The 23,620-nt window shown below is 31.4% G+C and overlaps 1 protein-coding gene across 1 annotated transcript; it reads right to left on the bottom strand.

The window, feature by feature from the left end:
- Nucleotides 1-377: 377 nt before the first annotated feature.
- Nucleotides 378-23,620, bottom strand: LOC124357090. The gene is made up of 5 exons (XM_046808564.1): nucleotides 23,233-23,620; nucleotides 11,953-12,109; nucleotides 3,185-3,374; nucleotides 2,292-2,363; nucleotides 378-874 (listed from the first exon to the last, which is right to left on the bottom strand). Exons 1-5 carry the CDS (start codon nucleotides 23,244-23,246, stop codon nucleotides 378-380), a joined length of 930 nt encoding a protein of 309 aa, XP_046664520.1. The 5' UTR covers nucleotides 23,247-23,620.

Below are 23,620 nucleotides of genomic sequence, written 5' to 3'. Positions count from 1 at the left end.
CAGAGTTTTTAATCTTTTCATCATAAAACCTTCGCTTTGCATTCATTAAATTACATTTATATTGTTGATTTTTATTCTTAAGATCTCTCTTAAACATCTCTAAGCCTGAGTTTCTAACTAATTTGTTTAGATGGATGAGATTATTTTTCTCTTCCTTTAGTTCTTCTGAAATCCATGTTTTTTTGTTTTTGTTGGATTTTTTTAGAATTTTCGGGAAAGATAAATTAAAATAATATTGAAAAATGTTGTGAAAAGTGTTGTATTTATTTTCAATAGATGATTCAAAAAGGGTTAGCCAATTTTCTTTTTCCAAAAGAGATTTAAATAAATTCATGTTATCTAGAGAGAAATTTCGTGTCCAAAATTTTAAATTTTGATTATTTGTATTGTTTTTGAAAATTCATTAGTTCTATTATTTGTCCATCGTGATCTGATAGTGCAGTTACCACTCCTTCAACTTTTAACTGATCCATACTTATATTAGTTATTATATTACCAATACATGTCTTAGACGTGGCAGTGACTCTAGTTGGGAAGTCAATTAAATACTTCATTCCATTTCTTAAAAGAATATTCTTTAGCTCTTTTGATTCATTTGTATTTTTAAGGATGTCAATATTGAAATCACCCATGATGATGACATACTTTCCTTTAGATATTAAAAATTCAAACAAGTTATTGAGGCGAATTAAAAACTCTGAATTTTCGAATTGTGGGGTTTTGTATATTCCTACCAATAAAAAGCTAAGCTTGTCTGTTTCAAATCTAGCACTAGAGCATTCAAACAACTTATCTTGACAAAGTACATCTATTTTTGTGGAAACCAGCTGTTTCATCTTTAAACTCTCTTTGGCCAAGATAACTACGCCGCCTCCTGTTACAACAACAGATGTTACATTAAAATGTAGCTAGTTTATTTCTGCATTTAGATTTGTAAAGCAAACAATTTGCTAGCAATAACTTCCAGTTTTTGTCAATTACAACAAATAAGGGTAAAGGTGTTTGGTGTTATTTTAACAAAACTAAAACTTTGAAAATTCATAAATCAACCAACAAAAATATTTTTAACACATCAATATCTCAAACTTATAGGTTGCAAAATAGACTGTTTATTTTAATACTTTAACAAATATTCTAATTCAAGTTTTACTTCTTTTAAAAACAGTGTTATTGGTTTAGTTACCTTATCATTACTGTTAATTATTTATTATATTGTACTGACAGTACATCTATACAGTAAAATACGTAATAGTTAACAAATTCAGTTTCCAAACGTCAAGGTCCAGTGCCCATCTGGGTGTGATAAAGCTGATTATATTTTACTGTGTTCAAGAAAAAGTACATTTCACTCCCACCTTGATTCTGAATTAACTGTTCACCACAAAAAATTATCAAAACCATATCAACGATATATACATCAAATATGATTTATTGGCTCAAACCTTCTTGGAGATTACTGGAGATTTTTTAGGTTGTATAAAATTCAGATTTTATTAAGAATGGCAGGCATTGTAAAAGGTTGAGTATAACCAATTTAAGCACTTAATAGAAAGGAATTAATTTAAATGAGGTTTAAACATTGATTTTCACAAGACAAAGAAGGCTACAGATTTAATGAGGTTGGTATGTAGGAAGGACCTAATCAGTTTTCTTAAGATAAACTGATTTTAAAAGTAACTTGTGTTATTAAATAAAAAATCACTATACTATTTACATTTATTTTTTATACTTGGAGAAAAGTCATTTATATGAAGCAGGTGACCATTGGATACTTATAATTTATGCTGCTAAGGGTTCTAAAAGTAAAAATTATTTATAGTTCTATGATCCAAACCTACAATAAATTCAAGGAAAGCCTGATTGTTGATCCTGCACACACAAAAAATATTTTATCACATTTGATCTACTATAAAAACTCAAAGGAAAAATTATCCTGCTTTGTAAAAACTGTACTTTCTCATCAGGTGCACAATTGAGTGCACTTAAAGATGCAAAGATTTCGTTTGAGCTACTTTGTTCTTCGCCCCCGACTATTTTTGTATCCCTTCAGAAGAACATGACTCAAGATTTCAGGAGTCGTCTTCGACAGTATCAGATTACAGATGCTACGTGTAATTGAAAAGTGAACTAGAGCTATACTCAACATTCAAAATAAACTAACGTGATTTTGCACACATTATCAATTTACCTTACACAACAATTCACTGTCTCTTAAATTTAACTTGTTTAATAAATCATTTTCTTCACCATTCATTTTTTAAACTGTAAACTAAGTAAAAAGCAATACTTACTTCGGTTATCTCTTGAGCAACGGGGTTCAACTTCATCAGTGGTAGCTTTTTTATGAACTTTACTTTCTTCATCTAAGTGTCCACCAAACAATACAAAAATAACAATCAGTATCAAGAACATTCTTATAAATTTAGTAAATGTTATGCCAGAAGTAAAAGAGCTTCAACATGCACATTTAAGACGAGATCAGAATATATTTTAAACCTTAGGCCTTAGTAGACCACTAAGTGTGGCCCTAACTGATCTCTCGCACAGCTCAGGTTAAATTACAGGTTGTGTCCATACCTACAGGTTGGTGGTGTCTGAAATCTTATACTCATCAATTGCTCAATCATGTATGTCACTCTGACGTATTTGAGCTTTGACTCTTTAATAAATGACTGTGATTTAAAAGCAATTCTCAAATATTTACAAAATTTACTACACAAGTTAAATTTATTTTTTTAATGATTGTTCATTCTTTTCCTGTAAGGTACCATGTACTACGTAATTTAAAGCTATGGTTTTACTAATTCAAAAGTATTTTTATTTGTAATATAAAAATACAATTACTCTCAAGTAGGCCCTTTATAGTTTGGCAACGTCGCTCAGACCACATTGGTTGGTTACATGCCAAATAGGCTCCTCCCTCAACTGCACTTTCTGGCGGTCCTTACTGACCGTGATTCATATGACAACTTTACGTTTGTGATTTTTTTTTATAGTAGCCTTTTTTAAACTAGGTTCAGCTTCCTAAGTTTATATTGAAATTAATATTAAAACCTACTGTTCTTTATAGCTAATAACCAAAAGGCATGCTATATGGTGAGACTGCTCAAGATACTAGGTACAGACCGACAGTGAAAGTGAATTCTTAAACAAGTAATTATAACCAATTATTGTTAATTATTACCTTTGTTATTTTGGTTCTTTGCTTTTTTTAAATTTAACTCTTTTCTCTTCATTTCTACCATTTCCTCTAAAATATTCCTCGCCATTTGACTTAAATTTACTGTGTTTTTTATTGCTTCTGGATTTTTAACATACTTCACCAGATCATCATTATCGGAATCCTCTTCCGATGGTTGTACTATATCTTCTTTCTGAAAGATTACAAATTCATGTTAATAAATTAAATATGTGACATATTGTGCTTGTTTACAACTTATTCAGTCAGTCAGCAAGTAATGATAAATATCCACTAAAAACATTATGCTATTAATATTGACAAATTTTGGTAAGTTTAGATTTGAATATTCATGATGAGTGAATCAGGATAGCAAGTGAATGACAATAAATCGTAAACATATAACTTCACTGAGCTTCCTCTTGGGCCCCATTATCCATATTGGCTCTCTACCCACATTAATTCAGCAGATGAGATTTCCACACTGTCCTACCATTCTCATAAATCTTAATTCTACTATTCCCCCACTTGAGGAGGCTCTAGACACCTATTAGGTCCATCTAATCTCTGTCCAGATCATCTACACCCAATTATACAAACTGATTATAACCCAAACACAATACCATATCTTGGCTGATTATACTTATTGACGAAACCAATCAGTCGAATCCTTATTTTCATAATTCAAATTAGAGCAAATTGTACTTATGTACCGTGTGTTTATAAATTAATATTAGAGTTTTAACGTTTAGTACTTTTATTTTATAAAACTTAAAATTAATATATAAAATTATAGAGCAACTCAAATAGTTATACCAACAAGCTTACAGGTGTTCAATGTGAGCTCTATTCGTCACACGGCACACATCAAGTCGATAGCCCAAACTTTGATCAATGTGCCTGGAGTGATTCTTGCAGCAGTAGCTTCAATCCTGTTCCTTAAGTCGGGTAGGTCAGCCGGTAACGGAGACAGATACACACAATCCTTTATGAATCCCCAAAGGTAGAAATCACATGGCGTCAGGTTGAGTAAACATGGAGGGCATGGGTAATAAGCTCTGTCATTTAGGCCCCTTGCGGCCAATCCACCAGTCAAGTACAGTGACATTCAACCAATTGTTTACTGAGTTATGTCAGTGAGGCGGTGCACCATCTTGCTGCCAAATGAATTTGATCTTCTTCCAATTGAGGAAATATCCATAGTTCTAATGCATTAAGATATGAAATACCATTTACAGTTCCTTCTCCAAAAAAGAAAGGCCCATAAACTTTCATGGTGTGGAAACCATGTGCTTACACTAAACCATGCAAAAACCAAACCAATACTTATATGCCACACACGTTTACGGAACTTTCTGGACCAGAACACTATTGAATCCTTAATTATTGACGGAACTACTCTACCATACTACGAAACAGTGAAAAATCTTGGTTTGACATTTAACTCGAATTTGACTTGGACGGAAGCGGTGAGGGATATATGTAAAAAGGTCTTCGCATCTGTCCACTCACTGAAACGCTTACTAAGATTTCTACCTGAACGGATCAAACTACTGTTGACAAAATCACTAGTACTTCCACACTTCAATTACTGCAACTCTGTGATGAATGACATGACGGTAGCACTTAGTGAGAAGCTGCAAAGGACTGAAAACTACTGTTTACGTTACGTTCATGATGTGAGACGAGACCAACACATTACACCGTACTATATTCAGGAAAATATTTTGAAATTAAAAGAACAACGATCAATCAAAATACTAAATTTAGTTCATTCAATTTTACAATCTGGATTTCCAAAATATTTTTCAAACTATTTCCAATTTATATCTCATGATAGTGTAAGAAGCACTCGCTCTGGTTCTCGTACCTTAAGAATGCCCTAACACAGGACTGTAGTATTTGATAGATCTTTTCAAGTGATGGGTTGTCGTCTGTGGAACTCCCTCCCCCCAGAAATCACTTCCATTGAGAGAGAGATCGGCGGTTTGTGGCGGCACTGAGACGTTTGTACTATGAACGGTTAGTCGGGGCGGGTCCAACCGGAGGAGTGTGAGTGAGACAAAACTGCATATATATTATTTATTTCAAAAATATTCTTATTATATATTTATAAATTATTGTTATTAGGTATTAATTATAGTTTTTGGTTCTTATTAAAAATGGAAGTTGTAATATTATTTTATGTTATGATTGTATAATTATATTTTTTTTTATTTTTATTTAGAAGTATCATATTTATAATTTTTTAGTGTTTAGATTAATGTTTAATTTAATGTATTTAGTAAGGTAGATTAGTGTTAATATTAATTTGGTTAATATTTGTTAATAATTATTGATCAGACAGGTTAAGTGTAAGAAAGGGCCATGAGGCCCTAACTTTGCCTGTTTAAATAAACGAATTTTCATTTCATTTCAATACAGTTGTGATTTGGTTTTAGGTGAGTTTACGAGTGCTCTTTAGCTTCAAGTATTCATGTTTTAAACTCCATGTGTTTCATCCATTTGGTACACAGTCATTACTAGAATTGCTAATTCACTACTAGCCTTACAAACTGATTTGTGTGAGCTACGTGTTAAACGCAATTTCTCTCTCACTCGCTCAACACTCTTCACTACCCATTAGTCATCTCGTACCCTTTCCTTTGGAAAGACAGCCAGTATCTTCAAACAGATGATACCATCTACGGATGTTATTATCACTTGGAGGATCACGACAGAACTTTATATGGAATGCACGTTGCAGTTACTACAGATTCAGTCTTTGCAAAATTCAAAACACCAAAAGCCTTCTGGTCACAAGCCACCAATTTTTGCTACCAGTGCTTTCTAACGGATGTAGTAGGAAACATTGCATCTCCAAGTGCACAGTTGACAACAACCAAGACTGTTTGAGTTGATCTTTAATTTGATGTATGGATTATATTCATTTTAAGTTATATGTAAAAAGAAACTATAAAGTGTTAAAACCCTGATATTCATTTCTAAAAACCCTGTATTGTGCAAGGGTCATGCTGTGAAACAGCCGATTGAACGATAAGTTTCAATCGTGCATAGAAATCAACTAGGTACTCCTTCCGCTTATACATCATGCACTATCTTGTGTCTGATGCCATTACGAGTTCATCTAACAACATCTAAACATGGCAACTACAATCAATTCTCCTGTCAGGTTTTTGAAAAGACTTTTGACAGGAGGCAACATGGGTTCTGTATGACATACCAGAAAATAAACAAGTCACAATAATAGATGTATTCAGGCAACATGGGTTCTGCATTACATACTAGAAAATAAACAAGTCACAATAATATATGTATTCAGGTGACATGGGTTCTGTATGACATACCAGAAAATAAACAAGTCACAACAATATATGTATTCAGGCGACATGGGTTCTGTATGACATACCAGAAAATAAACAAGTCACAACAATATATGTATTCAGGCGACATGGGTTCTGTATGACATACCAGAAAATAAACAAGTCACAACAATATATGTATTCAGGCGACATGGGTTCTGTATGACATACCAGAAAATAAACAAGTCACAACAATATATGTATTCAGGCGACATGGGTTCTGTATGACATACCAGAAAATAAACAAGTCACAACAATATATGTATTCAGGCGACATGGGTTCTGTATGACATACCAGAAAATAAACAAGTCACAACAATATATGTATTCAGGCGACATGGGTTCTGTATGACATACCAGAAAATAAACAAGTCACAACAATATATGTATTCAGGCGACATGGGTTCTGTATGACATACCAGAAAATAAACAAGTCACAACAATATATGTATTCAGGCGACATGGGTTCTGTATGACATACCAGAAAATAAACAAGTCACAACAATGGATGTATTGAAATACTCCAAATAAACCCCCTCTAAAAAAAAAAATCCTTTAACAACAGAAAGATTATGGCTAGTGTTTTGACACCAGAAAGGTGTTCTGCTTTTAGACCATGATAAATACAGAAGGCTTGTGAAATACATCAGCGGTTGCTGGGACCCATTCAAAACAAAAGAAGAGGAATCTCACTTCTGGAATTCTCTTTATCCATGACCATCCTCACAATGTTGTCCTCATAAAACGGTTTTTTAACAGATTTCAGTAGAACATCTTTTACCATCCAGTCTATAATCCTGACCTACCAACAAACAACTCACTTGTCTTCTTAATTCAAGAAGTGGCTTGGAGGGCAGAGCTGCCGAACATACAATGCACTCTGAAATGCTGTGGAAACCCATCTCAAGTCACTACAGCAACATTCTATGAAGAGATTATTGGAAAGCTTGTAACCCGGTATGGCAAATACCTCAATTTAAATGGTGGTTATGTTAAAACTTAAGCATATATGTATGTAACTTTTGATCATAAATTTATTTCACATGTTCATTGTTTTATTTATATAATACATCAGAGGTTGATAAACAGTCCTTGTAATTATGAGATAAGGTGTCTAAAAAATATTCAAATACTTAAATACTAAATTAAATTAATAAATTCATGAAATGAAAATCTTAATTAATTATTCAATTTAAATTTATTCAAGTATTAATGTCCTCTGGTACTTATTCTTAGTAAAAAACAACCCAAATCTTGGGTGATAGTTCCAGAATATTGAAATAATATTGGAACAACAAGTTAAAATATTGCAGATATAAATCAATAACATTTGTATCAATTAATATTATTGATATTAATATAAATATATTTTTTTTTCAAATGGTATTAATATTAATTTACAGTACAAATAGGTCATTTAAATATAAAAATCTCATAAGTTGCTAGGAATGATACAAGGAACATTTTAAATATAAAAACCCAACATATTTACATATACAAATCCAAAAACATTTGTAAAAACAATTATTTTGAGGTTCTACTTGTACATTAGTTTCCTTCTTTTTCAACATAGTTACAAATACATTCTAGAAGCTCTTTTCTTATTGGAATTATTTATACATTTAAAAACAAACACTCCATTAATATACTTTTTATTTCTGTGAAGCCTTTTGTGCTCAAGGAACACATCATCAGACCCATATAACCGAATAAAAGTTATCTCCATCTCCAGTAATAGCAAGTAAAATGTCCATCTAAGCAAAAATCTTAATTTCAATAAATTTAAATAGATATTTTAACATTTGAATTTAAAAAGTGTTAAATATTACTATAGTATGGTTTTCCTTGTGTGAATATATTAATGAATGTGTAAATACATCAAGTTACAACTCAAATGATTTTAAATCAACTACTTTCTTTTATATTTTATGTATGTAAGAACTGTAATAGTGTTTTAAGTGCAGGATAAAGTTTTTGATAAGTACCATAATATTTATACTTATTGAAATCCACATAGTTTTTTAGGGTTTAAAAGATACAAGTAATAAACTAAATTACTCACTGTTTCCTGGTACTGAAACCACTGGTTTTCTGTGAATAGTCTGGATATTTATTACACTTTTCACAACTTCGTTATACACATTTTGCAATATGTATTTTTAATTTTGAACACTAATGCACATTACCTATCTAAACCTTGCAATATAAATCATCTGTCTTGATAAAAACCTAAATGTAATAAAAGGAGGAAGAGGAAAGTTTTTATCTTGACCTCTGGGATCTATTCAAACTAACAGGTTTTATCCAAACTAGTTACCTGGCTAAGTTTCAACTGAGAGAGGACCAGATCACTGATAACAGTTGGCCTTGCATTTTTAAGCACCTGTGTTATTGAACTCAGCTTTGATTGCATTCTTATCTGACACTTCTACACTACTCTGCACAATATATGTCTGTAATACTAAATTAAAAGAAATAATATACTTGAATATAATTGATATATAATTTAAAATCAATTTTAATTATATAAATGTTATTGATTATATATGTTGTTGCCATTTAATATTAAATATATTAATACTAAAAATGTCAATGGTTACAAAGAATAATGATTTTAATAAATATAAATTCGGGGATAGAGTTTTGCCAATGGTGAAGGTCATTCACCATGGCCTGCTGTAATTAGTGCCTTTGACAACAAAAATAAAATACCTAAGTATAATGTAACATTCTGTGGCGCAGGCAATGTTGCCTGGGTTAATAGTCGTGCAATAAACATAAACATGTTTTTTTTTGTTCAAAATTAAACATAAAATATTTGTATTTAAAGTAGGCCATAACAAATTTTTAATTAAATGAAAACTTTGCAAAAATATTTCTAAAATTTGGGAGGAGGACCATGCCTATCAAAATGTAAATGTGAGATAGCCAGTTTGTCTCAAATATCATCTAGTTTCAGAAAAACATGGAACCATAATAAAGCTATAAAACAAAAAGCATTTATGTGCATCAATTATGAAAATCAAGTATATATGCAAGAGGTAGGTAATTCAAGTTTTGCTGATACAATTGTACATGAATATATGTTGTATGGCATATTTTCTTACAGAATGTAATGAACAATACAGAAGCAATGAAATATATCCATAACTAGTTTTTTAAAAAGTATAAAAAAGTTACTTTTTGTCATTATTCAAAAACTTTATGAAAACTTTTCATATGGCAAAGTACAATATAATTTTGAAAGTTTGTATTAAATGAACATTTATACATGTATGGTTTATAAATGACAGCAAATTTTATTTAGTTTTAGAAGCCCATAAACTATATCTAAATATGTGGAATAATACAAAATTTCAATAGAAAATGTAAAAATGTGCACCAGTTAGAAAAAAATTCAAACCCACAATAACAAACACAATGTTACTAAAGTAGCTAATCTTTATTTAAATCAGCCTGAACTTTGCTGAGATAGAATTGAAATAATTTGTATTAAGTGACATGAAGTTTGGCCAAGTAATTTTCCAATAGGCTACCCCAGAACTGATAATTTATCAAACAGATTTCAGTAAAAAGATATTTCTTTATTCTAAACATATATTTATTTCCACTATTGTAGTGTCCAACGACACCACACATTTAATACCATACTAAAACACGAATAAAACTACTAAAACTTACAATTATACATGGCTCGGCAGAGAAGTAAATGTAAAGAATGTCAGCAAGATGGCATTCACAACAAACAGACGACTTTTTGGTACATTTGAAATGATTAACTTGCTACGTCACAACCATGATAATAAAGAAGAATAAAACTGTAGTTTTCATTAGCGTGTTTCTTCCCGAATGCAATGTTTGATTGACAACATTTTGTTGATTAACACTACATAAACGGTAAAACGTGACAACATTTTGTCGATTAACGCTGAAAGGGTTAATAACCATGTTTTAGTTTTGTTCTTCATTGATCATTTAACAAACTTTTAACTAATGTAAAATAACTGCAGTGCTAACATTATAAACAATAACCTCTATAACATTCATTATTTTATAGAGGTCATATGAGCATTTGATGGTTTTTCAAGTTTAAGCGCCCAATGGAAGGTGATTTCGACAACCTTGCTTTTATATCTACATAAAAGGAACCTGTAATGACTCAAATTATGACATTGCCAAGCCTGTATATTTATTGTTTGTTACTCCAAGTAAATGAAAATATGAATAGTTTTATAAATAGACAAGATGTTCATAGGCATACCACAGGAGAAATAAATACCTGTTCGACATGTCCTCATTTAGATCAAATAAAATTTAAAATAGTCATGTGTTTTTGAGAATAAAACTATTTAACAAGTTACCAGAAAGAGCATGGGATGTTCACTCTGTGTGTGATTACCAGAGCTATGATATTAGCTCATTAGTGTTTTAAATCTGTTTTAACTAGTTCTAGGATTTTAATTAATAAAAAGATGTACTTTATTTCTTTTTTACAGTTCTTGTATTAATATTATAAAATATTTTACTTATATTACACAAGTGAATTGGTTTGGAAATATGTTTCTAATCTTATTGTGTATAATATACCTATACAATAGCATAGTTTGACTTTGCCTGTTGCATAATCTGCAAATGTGCTTAATGATATAAATATACAACACGAATCTTGAATCTTAAAAAGAAAGAATATAACTTCATCAGCAGGTTTGCTTCAAAACTTTAAGGATGGAATTGTTCAATAGGTAAGTAAAGAGTCTTAATATTATAAAATTATAGATTTTATTATCAAAATATTCATCATGTTCCAACAAATTAAAAGATAACCTAGACAGTATGGTAAACAAATTAAAAAAATGGATTTTCGAAATCTCTACCTAAACAGTGTAAAAAGGATTTATTCTAAGCAACTTTGATGCAGCAGTAATATTCATTTACAACATTCAGCTGTATAAGCAAATTTACAAGTTTTTAGATTGTAGAAGTTGGAAGTGCGTATAATGTAATTTCCATTCTAAAAGGTTTCCATTTAAAAAATGTTTTCAGGAGAAGCCCCCTTCCCTCCGTGGTACCTCCCACTTTCCTGTGATACTACTCTTCCCCGACTCTCCTCCCCCCTCCAAGTGGAGTGTAATAACTTATTTTAAATCCCATGCCACCCACATCACTGGATAAGTTGATGCTATCCTTTACTAACACTACACATGACACTACTTTTATCAGTTTTACAAGACAATGGATTGGAGTAGGACTTAAGCCAAAAAGCAGATGAAGAAATATGGAAAGGAACAGCAGCACAGTTTTAATTTAAAAATACAACCGGTTTAATGTGCTTAAGTAAAGAAGATTAAATCATATAAATTGTTAAACTACAAAAAGTAAAATTACAGTTACTCAAAGCAAATTTAAACTTACCACAGGTGTCTGTTGGGTCTTATCTATTATTTCACAGCCTTCTGGTTTCTCCCACACTGACTCTTTGGTTATGATGTTATAATAGTATGGCTGGTTTCTCTTGGTTGACATTTCCTTTGCCCAAATAGGAGAAGTTGTTTTACTTGAGCTGCTCATTCTAGAACAATTTTCGAAATTATAAATACATATACCCTTGGAGATATATATATATATTTATCCTGCAGAAAACGGATACAAAACAAAAACCATATACAAATTAAAACAAAAAATAAATTTTAAGCACCAAACAAACCAATCAAACCTATTCCAAGATATGGACAACATTTAGTTATATTAGAAATCAGACAAAACAAATGACAACACTTTTTAACGATCCAGACCAAAAGTTTTTAACAACAATTTGCCACTTGAAGATAAAGACCAAAACAGAATATAAAATTGAATGCAATGTCCACAATAATATTTATACAAGGAAGACAAAGAAAAAATGAGCTCAAAGATACAGAGAACAAAAAAGCATTATAAAACCCAAAAATACATAAATCCAACTTAGTAACTCAAGCATTAGAAAATTATCACCAATTAATGACATCCAAGTTATAACATCCGGAAACAAAGAGAGCTTAAAATGGACATTTAGGAAAATCTTAATATTTACAAATACAAACAGAATAATCCATTAATATTAGAACTAAAACAAACCAACAGCAAACAAGACCAAATTTTTAATATACACAACATAAAAAATCACATTTCTTTCTCCACTGAATACTGAAAGAAAAGAAAAGGAGAAGCCAGAAATGCAAAAAATGAACTCCTCCCCTCCACACCAGAAGACAAAGTGACCTACCCGAGAGATGAATTTGACTTCAGCAAAAAAAAGCAGTCCTCACCATGGCTGTACCACTAGCATTCGAAAACAAGTTCGTCATAATTAAGGTAACATTCATCCATTCAGTAGTGTAGAGAAAATGATTCAGTATACACATATATAATTTGTTATACATATGGGTTTCTATATGTATCACGTTTTCCTTTTCAGTAGTTTTTAGATTATATTTATATATATATATATATATATATATATATATATATATAAATTATATATTTTTGTATTTATAAAGTCAAGTAGTGAATATTAATACATAGTTATTCATAAAACCAAAAAGATTAATTATTTTAGAATTTATGTTACAATATACTAGCTGTTACCCGCGGCTTCGCACGCAATTTTTAGAACCAAAGTCCTTATATTACTTAGTAAAAGCAATTATGATGTAATATGATGGGAGTCCTACAAACATTTTAAAACGTAAGTAGGCATACATCAGGTAGATATTATTAAGTTCATTGTAAATAGTATCAGAGTTTAACTTAATTATTATATCATGTTTGGCACGTGTAGGAGCATTTCTGGTTCTAATTAATTATATACATAACGTCACAGCTGAATCTGCCTTGTAATCCCGATCAAGAAAACACAAATCTCGCATCACACAGGTCTCGGAAACTTACTTTGGTCAAAAAGCGTATATTTCCAGTCCTTGTCATATATTTCAGGTCTAAGATATTTCCAGTACCATAGTAGAGTTTGCCTTGTTGTTCTGACGAAGAAAAAATATATATATACTTACATAGGACCGAGATGCCTACTTTGGTTAAAAAGTGCCTACTTAAGACTGTTTAAATTCTCTTACCTATTATGTCCCAGGTTAGCTTGCCATATTGCCTCGATCAAATTTTATATAAGTTCAATTACCTAGTTCTCGGAAATATACTTTGGTGAAAATCGTGTTGACTTAGTTGAGTTTGCTAGGACTGAAAAGCCTATTACGACCTAGGGGGAAGTCCTACCTACTTCTTATGTACTTCCGGTATTAGGGGGAAATCCTTATTAAGGTTATGCAACATTCCAAAATAATCGTTATTAAAGTTTTGCGTTACACTTGTGTTTTGGACTGTAGCCAGGGAAAGAATGAATCGTTAAGGTATGTTAGTATTCATTTCTCTGTTTTTCCGTAAGCCATTGTTAAAATGTAATATCATAATGTCAAGGAAGCCCACCAGTTTAAAGTAACTTATGTGAAAATATTCATAACTTTGTTCATTAAGGATAGTTTTATAACAGTATTTAATGCATTAGATGATTTTAATTCATCACTGGCGCAATCTGGAGTAAAATTTATTTATTAAAGTTTTATTTACTGTCTGCATTAGACTACCAATCAATTAAATGTAAACAGATGTTTCAGAAAGTTTGTTACATTATAGCTGCCAACAGCTGTTTAGTGCCAGTTTAATTTGAACTATGAAACGTTTCGTTCTTATCATAACATTTGAATGTAAACAAACTAATTTTTCTATTTGAATTCGACTTTATTTGGTGAAATGAATGTGTTATGGGTGGTAAAAAGCACTCTAAGTGTTAATTCAGACCAAAAGCTAAACCTGTTCCAAATTTCAGCACAATCCGTATAGCAGTTTCAGCGTGATTTGAGAACAAACCTCCAAACATCTAAACATACATACATCCAAATATCCATACATTCAAACTTTCGCATTTATAATATTAGTGGGATTTATTTAAACTGAAAGAAATAATAAATAAAAAATTACTTATCTCATTTATATTAAGGATACATTAAGTTTTTAATGGTTAAAACTGGAATTGAGCTATTGAAACTGAGTTTAAAAATAATTATCATTCAGTCACTGTTTCAAAATAATGTTGGTTTCTTGGTCATTTTAATGTTTTAACTATGTTTTGTAGTAATTTGTATTTAAATAGTATATTTCTTTTAAAAGATCGTACTTGCTTCTTGAATTCACAGCACCAAATATTTTATTCAAGTTTTAATTTTCTTCAGGCTGTCAAAAAGAAAAAAACCACAGGTCATACAAGTAAAAATTAAATGCTATAAGCAGTTCAGTTTTTATTGACAGGGTAGAACACCTATATTTCTCATCTTAGTCCATTTCAAGTTAAAATATGAAAAATATCTTTCTGCAAATGGAAGCGGAATGCTTAGACAAAAGTACATTACTGTAAATAAATTTGGTAGTTCTCAGGTTTGCTTGGATAGCATTTGTTATTTTCTGTCCACACTCATTTCATTTACTGCAACCTGTGCTACTCATTTACCACTGTCAACACAGCCTTTCACTACGCAACATTCATCATATAAGTTGTCTAAGGACACGTCTTCAAGCTCCAGTTGTTCAAAAATAGCTGAGAAGTCTGTGAATTGGAGCTTATGGTTTAGAGGCATTGGTCGTAAAATATAAAGAGAATTAGCATCTTGGAAATCAAACCACTTTTTCAAACATTTAATTGTTGTTTCCAAAAACTGCTGAAATTTTTAGTAGGGTCGTTCTACTAGAGTGATTTTATCGTATTCCGGGTAAACTTTACCAACAAAGGGAACTTTGAACTTTTGACATTTGGGAACCCTGTCTAGGTTCCTGTAAGCATTGGGAGACCAAATCTAAACTCTTAAAACATTGATATCAACATTGATGGCCTGTTGCATTCTTGAACAGACCCTCTGTAATTTAGATGTGTGATTATCATAATAGTAATAACTTGAAAAATGTTTTACATTTGCCTCGAAGACAATGTAGCAACAAATTTGGATCCAAGTAAACAAGTGGTTAATACTTTGAGAATTATAATATAAATTTTGAAAAACTGATTCCTCACTTATTTAAGCCACTAGTACCCAAATTAATTTTTTTCAATTTTTGTTTACCTCTTAATATTTTGTTGCTAGGGCTAGAAGAAATAACAAGTTTTCATAGTTCCTACATTTGTTAACTTGTATTTCTACATATAATGGCATGTATACAAATGACAACGGGAATAGGTACAATACGTAAATGTCAATAAAAGGTTGATAACGAGCGTAAATAGATTTGTAAGTATGTTCACATACTAATATAATAATTCACAAATATAAACTAATAATATTTTATAATGAAGATAAGGATAGGATTAAGTTGCAAACATGATATGTAATAATCGCATAATTGTGAAAAACAATGGCTTCTAAGAGTTTTACAAGTAGAATACACAAAGTTAGGTGAGATTAATATACAGCAAGTGCATTTATAAAATATAAATAGAGGTAAGTAAAATAGGTAAGTGTTGTGTATTCAAAACATAAATAAAACTAGCTGTGACAAAAGAACTTCTGTCAAAAATTTGTTTTGTTTTTACTCAAAATTAAAATATTATGTTAAATATTACTGGTGTTGTTAGTGGACATATCCTGTGTGGAATGGTTTGTCATAGTACATGACAGCCAGCTTGACATGTAGCAGATACTTTCCTGGTAGATTTACTGCAGTGGACACACCTGATTTGTGTCATTGATGCTCTCTATGTGGTTTTACCCTTACTTTGTTGTTATGGATTTTTCCCTCCTTGATATTATGGTTTTGCACCGCTCTTCTGGGACGTGTTACAGAGTAGGTCATCGTTCTTTCAAGGCTGCATTTTGCGTATTGCCACCAGGAACGGCTGTAGTCAAAGTGACCAAACCACACATGGTACGAACTACAGAGCAGGCAGTATTTGGGATTTGGGCAGAATCTGCATCGCTTCAGGGCTGATAATTAGTAGTAAAACATTGCAATTATTTAGGGCAGCTGGTCAATATGAATATGATGAAAACTGTTATTAGGGCGAGCAGGAGGGGCTTAGGGGGGAATTATTATTACAGGATGTATTCATGGTTAATAGTAATTTAGTAGTGTCCAGAAAAGTCAGTGAAAGGAAAGGTCAAGTGTCGAATTGGAAGGCATACAATCAATAAATCAAGGTAACACTTAATTCGATGGAACAATTGTCATTTTAATCTATTATGATTTAAGCATGTAACTAACTGTGTCCGTGTTAAAACAGATTGATATCATGTAATACGTTATTTGCAGAAATTACTCAATCATTAAAGCTGACTGTGTTAGGGACGAGGCTACTCAGATGGTTAAGACAGTTGTCACATTTACAGTGGTTTCAATAGTCATTTTACGAGCCTAGTGGGATGGCTACCACAGGAATAGCAGATCAAGGAAATCTATCAAGGAATGAACACACACAATCCACTAAAACTGAGCCGTCCTTGCTTTTTGACATTAGTTTATTGTGATTACCACATGTTGTGAGTATTATAATCCCATTAAATTTATAACCGTTTTGAGGAGGTTTATCTAACCTATCACGGTTTATAAGTCAAGAACACCTTTGCCTGTTAGTCCAAGGCCGCACTATACACCAGGCCGGAGTCACCCCCTCTACTTAGCGCGCCACGTCATCACAGTGGCCGGCCGCATCAGCTGAGACAAGCCGCACGGCGCACTGGCTGAGTAGCTCAAGGCAACACCAACCATTCCACCCTGCGCTTGCACGTGATTAACTGACTGTGGTTATTTATTGCTAGTTTGGATGATATGTGTAGTGTCGCAACTGTTGTATTATTTCGCTTGTTAAACCACATACACCTAGTGCTTATTATGTATTACAAAATGAAAATGTAAAATTAGCACCTGCTTTGTCTCTGAAAGCTCTCTATCCCACTTCGATAGAAAGGCAAAATGTTTTACTTTGTTGTAAATTATTTGATGAAAAAACATTGCAGCTCTAAAAAATACCGATATAAACTCTAGTACTGCTTATTTCATGGACATCATTTAAAAATGGTGGAAAGTTGTGAGTGTAAAACAAGCTTATAAATGGGTAAGATTTAATGATGAATATTACAAGCCAATTAACTCAATAACAGACAAAACCAGTTTATATTTAGAAAAATTTTGTTCATGGTTAGTTAAGTAGAATGAGATAGAGATTCAAGGAGAAAAAGTAGGTAGTAGGAATGGTAAATTATCTAAAAAAAACTCAAGAAGCTTTATTACATACGACAAAAACTCTGTTAGAAATAGTCTAATTCTTAACTAAGAACCTAAAATTGTCCTACATCTTACTAGGAAAATTTCAAACAGATAGTTTGGAAGCACGTTTTGGCCAATTTAGGCAAATGAGTGGGGCGTGCTATAACATTTCAGTAAATCAGGTAATACAATCTGAAAAAAGTTGAAAACATTAAGTCTCATTAAATTATACTCTGCAAAACATTCTGAAATATGTATATCAGATATATTCTCTCAGAACGATGATTTAGAGAAATGTGAAAAAGAAATCGTTAATTCAGTTTTTGATGATTTTCAAGTAGATCTGAATGAAGTTAAAGTTACAGAGAATGATATGTTAAGTTTAGTATATAATATATCACTAATGGTGGTTATGTAAGCCATATTATTTTAAAGAATATATCATGTAAATCGTGCAAGGAATTGTTAACCCTTGGTTCTGACTCAAATTGTTCTATCGGTCCTTTACGGAAGGATAATGTTTACTTTAACTTAATTGATAGGGGTACCTTGAAATACCTCCCTGATTTCATTATGCAGGTTATTGTTATGTCTTTTAAAGTTTTTAAAGTTTGTTTATCTGATAGATATGAAAGTAAATTTCTTCTGAGAAATAATCAAAGAGCAGTATTAAAACAGACTATCTTAGAATTTTTGGCCTTAAATAAGAATGAAAAGTGTAACAGTTGTAATGTAGAAAAAAGTAGACTTACAGTACAATTCATTTTTTCATTTTGTAATATTCTTTTGAATAATTATTCCAAATAAGCAACTGATTCAATGAAAACAAAACAGTCTAAAAAGAATTGTAGTGTAAAAACAAAATCTAACAAAAAGAGAAAAGTTTCTAAGTTAAGTTCAAACTAACATATATAAAACACTAAACAAAATTGAATTTGTAAAATTTTATTCTAACAAGTAATAAGACGTATTGTTTATGTTTATTTGGTATTTATAATTCTTTGTAATAACTGATGATACCTACATACACTGTTTTACTAATATGTCATTTTTACCTTTGCAACTAATATTTTGACTACCTACTCAAAATAAGCATACTTTTATAAATTAAAATAAGTTTTTGAACACACTTTTAATCTTCATTTATACCCCAACTTCCAAATATTGAAACAAATTAATAAGTCTTTTGATAGTTTAAACTATCAAGTAGCTTTATAAACAGCATGAAGTGAAATGTTCTAATTTTAGTACATGTCTTTCAAATCAATTTTATTATTTTTATACATGCCGAAAGAAGACAATATTGCCACAGATTTAAAGAGGATGATGTAAGCTTTAATTTGACATAACATACATAATTTTACTCCAGATTTTAAGCTGTCAAATGACAGGTTGTAAGTTGCGTATTTTGCATTGAATGTAACGGCCGCTCCAAGCCGGTACGGCTGCTACTATGACGTCACAGCTGGATGGCTCCGGCCTGGTGTATAGTGCGGCCTTGGTTAGTCCCTTTAAGATATAGTTTCTGTAACGTTAAAAGTACAATGACAAATATTCAAATTTTTTGCGACTTGCATGCTCATTGTTTTTAACATTATTTATTACTGGCAAGCAGCCCTCTAGTTAGGCCTTTATTGAATTTAGTTTTTTGGGAGTTAAAATTATTAATTCAATTCAAACCTGGAATAAATTCACAGCAACTTTTATTTATTATTTATTTAAACGAGTACATTATTTATTCACAGTAACTAATGATGTACTAAATGAAAATAGTTGAAAAAATATTTAAAAAATATAAAAAAACAATTATTTAGCCCTGTCACAAACATTTGTAGGAACTATAATTCCCCGAAACTAAAACTATTTCAGTTACCAACATTTACAAGTGCTGCAAGTTACGGTATCAGTTGGCATAGATAAATAAATTTAATTTGTTTTTACAAACCTTGAGCAACGATGCAATTACTTTACAAAAAAGTCAACTATCACCATATTATTTTTTATTGCATTATAGAAAGTCTGAGATGGCTTAATTTATTTAATTAATTAATTATTTCATTTCAACGATAGAGGTAACAAGATATTGTTATCAATAGTACTTCAATCCCTATCTTACATTAGATGATCAATGCTTAGTATATGCAAATTGACAAGGCCCTGTAATTCATTTAGTTTACTATAGGTTTAAAATTCCTTGATTTGTATGGATATTGTGGTTTATTTTTCACTAGTTGAAAACACACCATCAAAAATATGCAAATTAAATTATTATATCAGCGAGTCATGTAAACCTCCACCCTCTCTAGTGCCTGATGGCTTCATTCATATGTATTAAACATGCTTAAAAAGTAATTATAATTTCACACATTTTTAAATTTATTTTTAGTCATTTATAAAAATGTTGAATACTGATAAGATTAATGCAAGTAAAGGAGCAGGACCCTCCCTGCCACCTTGTGAGTGGGTTAATCTCCCTCCAGATACATAGTGGATAAATAAACTGAATCCTCGAGATCCTGTTGTGATTGGAGCTTGACACCAGCCAGTAATTTAGAGGAAAACCAAACAATCCTAATAAATTATATAAGATTAACGGAAAAACTAAGTCTCAAAATTTATCACATGAAATGGGTTTATTAGGATCTATATGGATTTATTTGGACCACTGATGTATGAAAATTTGTTTTCATTTTTAAATATCACTGTAAGCTTAGAAATAATGTATCTCAAACAGATCACCCACACCATACCTGACACTAGTGAGTTTACATAACATGAGAGAACAGGCCTTGTACATAATACAATTTCAGAGGCCGACTGTAGACTTGTTTCAAATTTTGAAGTACTAATCTTTAGAAGAAAAACATGTCATTTATTTTATTTGTACGAAATTATAATGTAATTGAAAACCTCAATCATTAAACTTTAAATTTCAACAATTCAAGATATAATTATATACATAAATAATATATAAATATATATATATATATATATATATATATATATATATATATTATACATAAACACACACACACACACTAACTAGGTATCAGTATAACTAGGTAGATGTCATTTAAGAGCCGTGTGATATATGTTGCATTTGAAGCCACCGAGACAATGCTATATTTGGTTGGGAGTTTGGTGCTTCTGCACATTCTGTGGTGGACTGGTATTCTTACTGCCACGAAGTGTATTTCCAATCATAATTCAACGACATTGAGGAAAATTGGCTGTCCTCTGACAGTCATTGAAATTGATGAGGCCAAATTTGGAAGGAGAAAATACAATCGCGGCAGAAGAATTCAGAGACATTGGGTTTTTGGGGGAATCAAAAGGCAGAGCAGAGATTCCTTCCTTGTTCCTGTTGAACAACGTGACAGGTACACCCTGCTTGATATAATTAAAGAAAGGGTTTTTTCAGGTACGAAAATTGTTAGGGACTGTCGGAAGGCCTACAACTGTCTCGGTGACGAGGGATTCAGGCACTTCTCCCAACAATCATTCCATTATTTTTGTTGACCCAGATACCAGTGAACATACAAACACCATTGAAAGACACTGGCGAGAAGTCAGGGCGAACATCCCTCGTTATGGTGTCTGGGGTGATTTTGTCAGGTACCTGGCAGAATTCCTTTTCAAGGCCAAATACCCTCACCTAGATACCAGGCTCCATCACTTTTTTGTTGCTGCCACTCAGCTCTATCCGCCAACACACTAATGGTAAGTGTTCTCTATTAATGTCCATTTATATATTAATATTAGAGGTTTTCATGATATTATGTTTATTACACTTTACATAAATTTCTTTACATTACATTTCAATTTATATTTCTGATCAGCCCCTCTAGAATTTGATATTTTACTGATCGGTACTGGTTTTCATGATATTATGTTTTTTAAACTTTACATTACATTTCAATTTATATTTCTGATCAGCCCCTCTAGAATTTGATATTTTACTGATTGGTACTATATCTCAAGGGATGTTTTGCTTTCGTTGACACTAGCGTGGGTCAGCACTGACAGCAGCCCACGCTGATGGCCAGAGGCACTTGTCACAACCAGATAAAAATTAATTAATTTGTAGCTTGAAATTAAGAAAAACATTGTTCATTTGGGTCAAAACTCTGCTCATTACAGTATTGTTTTTCATTAATGTTTCCCACATCTGATGATGTAATCACGAGGTTGAATCACGGTTACAAAAGGCCATGAGAAGCCCGACGCGGATGTACAACATGAAAATATTAGTCCCCACATGAACCGTTGTTCCATTTTTTATGTTCTACAACTTCGTTATTTCTCATTTCCATCCCGTCAAACCTTACATGGTTTTGTTCTGTAGGACGATTCCAATAAGTTAATAACGCAAAACTAAACTCTTATTTTGCCGCTCCGGCCGTTAATTTCACAATTACCCCATATTCTCATTTATCGCAATTTACAAGTTCTGCAAAAATGAGTTACTTCTTGTTGTTTATGTTTACTTCAACATTTAATAATTAATACATTGAAAATATATGTTAATTTAAATAAATTGGGGTAGGGTACGATAAGTGGACCCGGTTTTTTATATCGAAGAATATATTCATCGATACCTAATATTCGTATCTGAAATCCTAGACTATCAATCGATATAAAAGTACCTATAGTCCTCAATAAGAATCATATGTTTTAAATTCAAATATGAATTTAATATTTACAGTGATCAAACAAATTATTATAACCAAAATTAGGAAAACTGAAATGACCATATTTACTCCTCTCACAGTTACAGTTATTTCTTTCCCACAAATTTCACATAATGAGTTTTTCGGTACGAGTCCAACATGTTGAAGCCACGAAAAAACAACGTCGTTTAGTTTTCTAAAATTGATAGCCATTTTTAATAATCAGAATTACTTATGTAAAATTGAAATTTTATCCTACGTTTACATTATAATATATTATTAAAATAAATTATTATAATATTATACTATTTAGAGTGTTTACACCTGTTGATATAGATTATTTCAGTTAATAGTTCAAATTAATTAATCAGTATCGATTGATTATATCGATGGTTATGATTAAGTAATACCGTTTGCCAATTTCGATATAAAAAACCGGGTACGCTTATCATACCCTACCCATAAATTGTAATATCAAATTATTCATTTCTTACAAACAGTCTCAAAACATTCAATATAAATAACTGAATAACAAATATAGGCCCCTTATTTAAGTCAATCCCCAAATAATTGTTATTACTAGTTTCATCTAGAAAATTGGCATAGTCTAGGCTACTATTCATATTTTGAAACCACATTGTGTTAATGGAAATAAAGTTAAATCACTTTGTATATTACTTACATGTTAGGGGTTAGTTTCTTAGATTAAATTTAAAATACCTACAAATTTCTGATCATAAGTACAACCCTCTCAAATACCGCTCTCAACACCTCGTAAAAGTCTTAACCACAACACAACACAACAGTGAACAGACAACACTCAACATAATAGCATGATGGGAATCTAAATAGGCCTAACAGAACTGTTATTTTTTACAGTGAAAAAAAAAATCTCAGCACTGTGATTTTAGAGAACACGTTAACGATTCTTTTCAGTTATAAGTACATCCATACTTTAACAATAAATTACAGTTCCCTAAACTAAAACGCGAAAAAGAACTTATTGGTAACTGATAAGCGGTTAGCAGTTTTAGATATCATTAATAACGCCTCAATTACAGATCTTTAGTCCAATGACTGCTCGGTAGACTGTATTACTCTGTTTACGCCTT

Source organism: Homalodisca vitripennis, chromosome 1 (genome assembly GCF_021130785.1).
Source record: "Homalodisca vitripennis isolate AUS2020 chromosome 1, UT_GWSS_2.1, whole genome shotgun sequence".
NCBI lineage: Eukaryota > Metazoa > Arthropoda > Insecta > Hemiptera > Cicadellidae > Homalodisca > Homalodisca vitripennis.
Note: the sequence above shows the minus strand (reverse complement) of the source record. Positions and strands in the feature narration are given on the sequence as shown.

Coding starts and splice junctions, on each gene's coding strand:
- LOC124357090 (XM_046808564.1), bottom strand. Junction 3,375..11,952: donor AGACCCAACAGACACCTGTG/GTAAGTTTAAAT, acceptor GTAATCTTTCAG/AAAGAAGATATAGTACAACC. Junction 2,364..3,184: donor AAAGAACCAAAATAACAAAG/GTAATAATTAAC, acceptor GTGGACACTTAG/ATGAAGAAAGTAAAGTTCAT.